Genomic DNA, 8,334 nt, shown 5'->3' on the forward strand with positions numbered 1-8,334 from the left:
AATATACGTTTAGATAACAAAAAGGGATATAACTAACCATAGTTAAGTGATAGAAATGTTTGAACACATATGTGACATTCTTTTATTGACGATGTGTAAACATTATGTAACATTATGTTGTACTCGCACGGATCGGATAATTTCTTTTTCTCCTTTTTCCCCATAGATGTGTGTTCCATGCAGGGGTGGAGCCATCCTGGTTCAAAGGGGTGTCAATTAATCATATCTTTTTTCTAGAAAATTATATTGTGTAAATAGACAATTTATTTTATATGTATAGTACATAGAGTTATATGTTGAATTCTCCGGACCTCTTCATTTATATTTTATTTTCTGTTAGTAAATATTTTGACTCCGCCATTGATTCCATCATCATAGTAACACATGAATAATTATCCCTACTTTTGGGCAATATGGTTGGTTCAATTTTGGACGACGTGCGGCCCTTTTTATGCAATTGTTTTTGTCAATAATAGCACCATCGATATCACATATTTGAAAGAAAAAGAAAAAAAAAGTTCTTTCAGGTGCTAGTAAATTTAAGGTGGTGAACTTTAAATCTAATAAAAGTGTAAAACACACACTGGTTTTAGTAGAGTTATAGACTGATAGCCTCAAACAGGTCATGTTTCTTTATTTTCTATAGTCTCTGTTTCATGTAGACTTTTGTTTCATTTAGATTGATAAAAATGATTAGTGTAAGATATTTAATTTAATTATAGAGTAATTGATCTATTACAGCTCCTGCATGGAGGTAGTCAACTGCCACTGTGTCAAACAGTCACCAAAAGTCATTGTTTAACAAAATTTTGTTTTCTTTCCTCTAAAGAGTGTATAACTAATGAAAGTAGTGATATTATTCTACTTAAATGAATCTTGGACATGTAAATTCCATGTGCTACAAGCCGATTGACCACCAATTCTATTGAAATCATAATTAAGTAAATAAAACGTGTCTTCAATAACATGGTGAGTGAATTTGAATCTCCAAAAAAGCAGCGATAGTATAAGCAATGCAATTAGAATTTGAGACTTCAAAATCAAACTCTGGTTTATTGTCAAATAATCCTACTTCTACATAAATAGAAGCAATACAGCTAGGAGAATCAAGACTCAAAATAGTCTCACATCAAGCTAATTAGCCTCATCATGAATCCTAATTAAAATCTGATTAACAACAGCTGCTATGTCTTCCACTGAATTCATCTTGCAGTCTTCTTCTACCTGCACAATCAATAACATAATCAGTACACAAAATTAGAAGTCCACAAATTTTAGCTGTAAGTAATACATACTGATGGCGTAAAAAAATTTTACACCATCAGTTCATCTATACCTGTTATAGTAGGTAATACATTAATCCCACAGTATAAGGAGACGGATATGTAAATATCCTTTGGGTGATCTGATAGTGTAAAGAATTATTTATGCTAACGGTATATAACAATTAAACTCGTAAGTAATTAAATCTCCTCTATAGTCTCACCTTCAAACTGAGAGAACAGAGGACAAACTGATCAACTTTTGAAACATTGAGGTGAAGAACACTTAGTCTAAGGCTGTCAAGCCCTGAAATTAATCTAGGAAGCAATCTTGGCCTCCTTTTTGACCTTATTTTCAGATTTGCATGGTTTTCCACCATTGTGACTTCAATATCAGCTGTTGCTGGTAGCTGCTGGTTCCTATAATATTCATTCTCACAAGTTCCATTTTCACTATTAGCGGCAGCACTAGTCAAGGTTGTAGAGTACTGTGGAATCCTGAAGAACTCAGAAAATGGAGAAGTTTCACCATTGGCTTGATCTTGATTTTGATTTTTCAAATGCTTCTGACCACTAAGGAATTGCAGCTGTTGCTCTAGCACTTTCACATAGTTGATTGCACCACTAACTATTGATGCTTGATCACCCTTAAATGTAACAAGAAGATCAATAATTTAGTATCAAAACGCTGAAGGTATAGCTAAGTATATAAAAATTACTTTGTCACATGTACAGCTTACACTTTTTGATTAGGTGAAGATAGTAGTGGAGAAATTTTAACAAGGGAATTCAAAGAACAGTACAGTAAAGGTTTTGGTATTCAACAAGTTTATACAGACGTAATTTCTTTTACTAATATATGTAGTGCAATTTTGTGAAGGAGATTCAATTGAACAGTTTCATCACATAGAGCTATGCGTCTGTGTGGTGACACAATTCAATATGATATTATCAAAATAGGTAGACATAGGTCATGAGTTAAAATCTCACAACATCCTGTATAAAAGAAATTCCACATCTCAAACTTTTAGATGAGATCAGACTATTGACACACAAGATGTTCGTAATAAAATAAAAACAGAAATAAAAGAGAATCTGACCCTTTGGACATAAGATTCAGGCATGAGAGTTCGGAGGACAGAGAGGTACTCATTCATCTGTTTCCGACGATTTCGTTCGACTGCAATGTGTGTCATTCTTTGATTCTCTATCTCTTCTTCATTCTTCTTTGTTCTTGCTCTTCTTCTTCTTGGTCTAGTTACACTACTAGACATTTCAATTGGAGAGTCCAATTGTGGCAGCTGTTCTTGTTGATCCGGAATTGTAAAATTATGGTCTAAAACAGCGGAAGAATTTTGGCCCCATTGATGAAATTCATTATGAGAATCCACCAATAATGGAGGTGGTAAGTTCCAATTCGGGTAGTCATCATAATCTTGTGCTACATTTTGATTATTCGCGAGAAATTCATGATCAAAAGCCTCGTAGTTGTGATAATCAAAACCAGCGCTAGAGCCAGAGCCAGAGCCAGTACCAACCCAGTTTGTAGTTCCGAGCAAGCCATAAAGATATTGGTGTTGTTGTGTTATAGCTTCTAGCGCCATTATCGATCGATAAAGTATATGAATGACTGTTTATTGATAGTGTGTGAGTGCGAGCAGTTTGGTTTTGAAATAGACCAAAAGGTAACAGAGTATCCGACAGAAATTTTACAAAATGGGTTTTGGTTCTTTTGGGGTGAATTATTTTACCTTTTAAAGACGTTCGAGGGCATATAGACCCACACATGCACAGAATATTGCACGTGAAATTCTTTTGAACATATTCACATTTTTGTTACACTAAACAAAATTAAAATTAAAATTAAAATTCGTCCTTTACATTTTCTTTTTCTTTTGAAATACCATTAGAGAAATCTATGGATAAGGAGACTGGATACAAGATTGTGAATAGACGTGTAATATCAATTCCATTCATTTTAATTTGATTAAAAATATAATTTTACTTCATTTATGTAATAACTCTTTAAAATCCTATATTCTACATGGCAATATTAAGACCGCAGATGCAAAGAGTATTTTAATACATTACGCACTTTTTTAGTTTAAGATCACACGATTCAAAATCTTCTTTATTTTCTTTAACTCCATGTCCAGTCAAACCAAGACACTTAAATTAAAACGAAAGAAGTAATAAATACGATGAAAGGATGTGGTGGGAGGATCCCTCCATCTTTAGTTAGAAGTCTGGGTTAGAGCCGTGAATAGAGAGATTTTTTATAGGAACCTTTCTTTTAAATAAATTTTATGCCGCGCAAATATAAACTAGTCGGCAAGTAGATTTCGAATGATTAAAAACAAACTATATTGGATAGTAGAAGGACTTGTTCACGGGGGAACTAAAAGTTCTACCACAGTTTGAGATTTGAGTAGATCGAATTTTGTACTACTCATCAAAAATTGATGTAGTTTTAAGCCATAAAAATTTATGCAATGTGTTCGATCTTTTATTATAACTTTGTCATGACATTAACCTCCTTAATAATTTCGACACATCTTTATTCTTCATCCAAAATTAAATGTTCGCCTTTGGTTTTAAAGAGTTAATTTTTCAATTTCATTCTTAATGTGAGACTCTAAAGATGATGTCATTTAACTAAGACGCTAAGAGCTCCAGTATGGAATTCTTGAAGTTTTTGCATATTTTTACGTCGATATTACAGACTATATGATAAATATACCATCTCATTTTAGTCTTTAGTTTCTCCTATTCTAAATTCCCACTTGTTCTCAAAAAATAAATTAGATCTGTTTTTGAGAATAAATTTTCACTTCAAAGTGACATTTTAAGATGATTCCTCATTTGAGGGAACCTCTCCTTTCGAAAGTGCACCACATCCGATCATCGGGTCGGAAGTCCACCTAGGGATGGCAATTAGGGTAGGGCAGGGCGGGGCAGGGCAGGGCAAAGTCATAATAGGGCAGGGCAAGAAATGAGTTATAAGTGAGTTAGGTAAAAAATGATTATTTTATTCTTATTCCTTAGTTTGAATCCACATTTTGAAGCGTCGTTCTTTACTACTAAAAGTATAAGCATGATTGCTTGGAAATTTGTAAGATTTCTCATTTCATTTATTAAATTCTTATTTGTTAAAATGTGACACGGCATAAATTAAAATCAATATTTTTTTATTATAAAACTAAACTTATGAAGTAAACCTAGTAATAGAACTATTCTATTTGTTTAAGCCTGTACAAAACCTTTCCTATTTATCGCAAAAGTGATCGCCTAATTAACTGATCTTACGATTAACAATATTCATTTAGAAGAAATCACTAAAAAGACATCTACAAAAAGGTGAAATACTACTAGTTGCCAGTTATACTTACATCACAAGTTTGTCTTAGTAATTAAGACAAATCATGTTTTTTTTTTAACTCAGACATTTCTTCAAGCTTATTTAATTATACTAAAGATGGTTTTGTGTATTCTCATGCTAAACATAGTGAAATATGTAAATTCTAGTTCTATTTTGAAATTTGAACGATCAAAAGAAAAAATCCAATTTTAGGAACTAATCATTCATCTAATTGTTTTTAAGAAAATATGTCATGCTTCGAAGTGAAAAATAAAGAGGAAAAATGAAAGATAATATAAACGGGCGGGCGCGGGGGGCGGGGCACGTGGGGCGGGCGGGCGGGGAATTTCCTTGAAAAAGCAAAGGGGCGGGGCGCGGGCGGGTCGAAATCTTAGCAGGTCAAGGCTTGCCCCGCCTAACCTGCCCTAACCCGCCCTATTGCCATCCCTAAGTCCACCTTCCTTCAACCATGATTTTGTTAGCGTACTTATTATTGTGCTATATCTCAGCAGATCATAGTGATATCGCTCCTCAGACCTTCTCTGTTGGTTTTTTTATATTCCTTTTTTGCTTTGTCGATCAAATTTCTACCAACATCTATATGGCACATGCAATTGATTTTTCTTTTTCATTGTAAATAGCCAGTATTAAACCTAAGCATTATAATGTATAGGGGCAAAGTTAAAAGGTTAGTTATGAATTCAGCCGAACTAAGTTACTTAAATTCAAACCCTATACTTACATTAAAAAATTTATTAATTATGTAAAAAAAAAAAAAAAAAAATTAATATCGTTATCCTAGAATTTAGAACCTGTTAAGTTCAAATTCTAGCTCCGCTCTTCTTCACATTTCACATGAAGCTTACGTCACTTTTAATCATCAATATGGAGTAAGTACTCGTGCCAGTAATTTCCATGTATATAAAGCTTTCTTCTTTGGTGAATTATGGCAGTACATTTAGCTTATAAGTAACACACCGCTGGCTACCTGAAATGCTGGACAGAACGAATAATTTTGTTAATTTAAAACACATCAATAATCAGATTGATTAGTAGATATATATATATATATATATATATATATATATATATATATATATATATATATATATATATATATATTCCCTTTTTCAATTTGTTTGTCTTATAAGTTTTTTATTTTAAATAAGCCATCACCATGGTTGTGATCCCATAGGTTTGGGGGGTTAGGCTTGACCCCTACCATGTCTATTAATCGCAAAAAATTACATACGTTAGAGGGGGACATGGACCCAACCTCTAATCATTGAAATCTTCTATAAAATCTTGCAAAAGAAATGAAGGATTAACCTATACAAAATCCTTCACTATACATCACTTATACACAAGTTAACTTACAAAGAAATTGCATTTCTCTTGGTTGGAAATTGCCACTTATCTAGTTGAATTAAACCTTCTACCTATTGCGGTAGAAGTTGTGAAGAGGAGAAAAAGGTTTGATTTCCACTATTGGAGTCTGGAGGCCATCTTAGCAAAAGAATTTGCTACCATGTTGGCTTTCCTGAAACAATGCATGAAACTGATTGAGGAATTTCCAATACAGTTGTTGGTATCCTGAATGAGCCTCTTCAAGTTGAGATTCTCAGTGGACTTTTTCTTGAACATATTAACAATGACCAAAGAATTCATTTCCAAGTGAAACTGTCAAATCCTTTATCCAAATACCATTGAACTGCAAATCTTGCTGCTGTTGCCCTGTTTGATTACTGCTTCTGAATTGAACTGATTTGGAGAAAGCCAATATGAAGTTGTCATTGTAGTCTCTAATGATCCCTCACCAATACCAGCTTGTCTATTCTCCTTGTTAAAGCTCCCATCCACATTGACTTTGTACTACCCTAATATTTGGACAATAATAAGATATTTTCTTTGATCATAATTTTTTCAAATATTTTGAATTATTAACTTTTATGATTTATAGTACTTTTTTATACATGTAGATTGAAGATTCTAGTGTGAATACACACCAACATTAGTTGGTTTGACCTACGTACTCTCAATCAAGCCAAACAAATTGAAAAGGAGGGGAAGTAGAAATATCCGGTTTAAAGGTATCCGTGCACTTCTCTATGTTAATCCTAAAGTACTACACAGAGTAATAACCAACTAATTTGGAAAACACTCACCTGTTGTAGGATATATAAGACAAATTTATGATCTAGCGCTAGCTATTTCAATTAGATAATTATCACCAGTATTCAGAACTTCAAATCATAATGTGGTTTACGGATGTAGCCTTATTTACTTGAGTTTGTTTTCATAAAGGGATACCTAAAACTTCATAACGTTATATTAATGTTGTACGAAACGGAAGTTAAGCTCAAATTAAGAATCAGCTAATCAATCAATATATATTATAAATAGACAATCTTATGTGGCACCTCTCTGTGGACTCCATTGGCATTTATCTTTTTTCTCAATTTTTTGAACTTTTCTCTTAATAAAATATTAAAGGTTTCATCCCTCACCCATAACAAAGACTCATGCACCAATCAATGGCATTATTTTTTCCATCACTTTCCCTATAATTATTGTGATTAGTTTGTATTAAATTTATTATGAGTAAAAGCAATGAACCTTCGCTCATTCTACTCATTCAATTCAATGAAATTCAATTTTAAGGATCTATATATATATATATATATATATATATATATATATATATATATATATATATATATATATATATATATATATATATATATATATTAAAACTAGGTATAGACAAGGTAATGTCGCACCTCCTCGTTGGCCAAAAATTCAATTCATCGTTCTCTCATTTTTTTGACTTTTTCCCTTCTTCTTTTTTAATTTATATCTATGTTAAGAAAATTAAAAATTACGTCATTTGTGAAGAGATGTAACAACCGGTTTTGTGCATTTATCATGCAACAATCATTGTTGACTGCTCCTTTCCTATCTCTAACGTTACTTTTCTTTTTATGCCTATTTGTATTCATACTTGAGGGTGTTTCTAAATAAATTTAGTCATTTTTGGACAATGTAAATATTTTCTGAATACACTTTGCAGTCACATATTCTCAATGCCTCAGACCATTCATTTCGATAAACCATATTTCGAGAAGCCTGCAAAATTGGAGAGGCTGGCGGATTCAACAGGTCTTATTCATGTATATATCTTGGAGGAATTGGGTCATTGGGATGAAGATAGGATTTGAAAAAAGTGTACAAATATTTTATAATTGCTTTTGATGCCAGTCAGCCAAAGGCATTTGTCCAACTGGTAAGAATGTTCTTTATCAACGCCATCTTTAGAATTATGTTGAAAGATTAAGCTGAAAGATGCGGCAAAGATCCAGGAGCATCTCTCATATTTTAAACATCTTTGATTTTGTGAACTCTTGGTTTATGCTCAAGTTCTTTTTTTTGTCATGGCTCTATAAGTTGAAGTAATACTCCCCCATTGCAGAATAAGTGATTTTTTAAGCTCATGGATACCCCTTAAGAAATTGCTCACTCCTAGAAAAGTAGGAGTATTTTTACTAACTTACCCCTAATTAAGTTTTACTACTTTCTAGAAAAAGAAAGGTAGTTAATGAATCTTGACTATTTAAATAAGGGTAATCTTGGAAGAATCTGCCCAAAGTCTCCTTGAAATCCTAAAGCACCACTTATTTTAGAAAAAATTAAAATGGCTAAAACACCACTTATTAT

At 32.6% G+C, this 8,334-nt stretch overlaps 1 protein-coding gene across 1 annotated transcript; it reads right to left on the minus strand.

The window, feature by feature from the left end:
• Positions 1-978: 978 nt before the first annotated feature.
• Positions 979-2,990, minus strand: LOC132062562 (transcription factor bHLH96-like). Its single transcript, XM_059455111.1, has 3 exons — positions 2,363-2,990; positions 1,487-1,909; positions 979-1,224 (listed from the first exon to the last, which is right to left on the minus strand). The coding sequence occupies exons 1-3, from the start codon at positions 2,864-2,866 to the stop codon at positions 1,135-1,137; spliced, it is 1,017 nt and encodes a 338-aa protein (XP_059311094.1). The 5' UTR covers positions 2,867-2,990; the 3' UTR covers positions 979-1,134.
• Positions 2,991-8,334: the final 5,344 nt, after the last annotated feature.

Source organism: Lycium ferocissimum, chromosome 7 (assembly GCF_029784015.1).
Source record: "Lycium ferocissimum isolate CSIRO_LF1 chromosome 7, AGI_CSIRO_Lferr_CH_V1, whole genome shotgun sequence".
Taxonomy (NCBI): Eukaryota; Viridiplantae; Streptophyta; class Magnoliopsida; order Solanales; family Solanaceae; genus Lycium; species Lycium ferocissimum.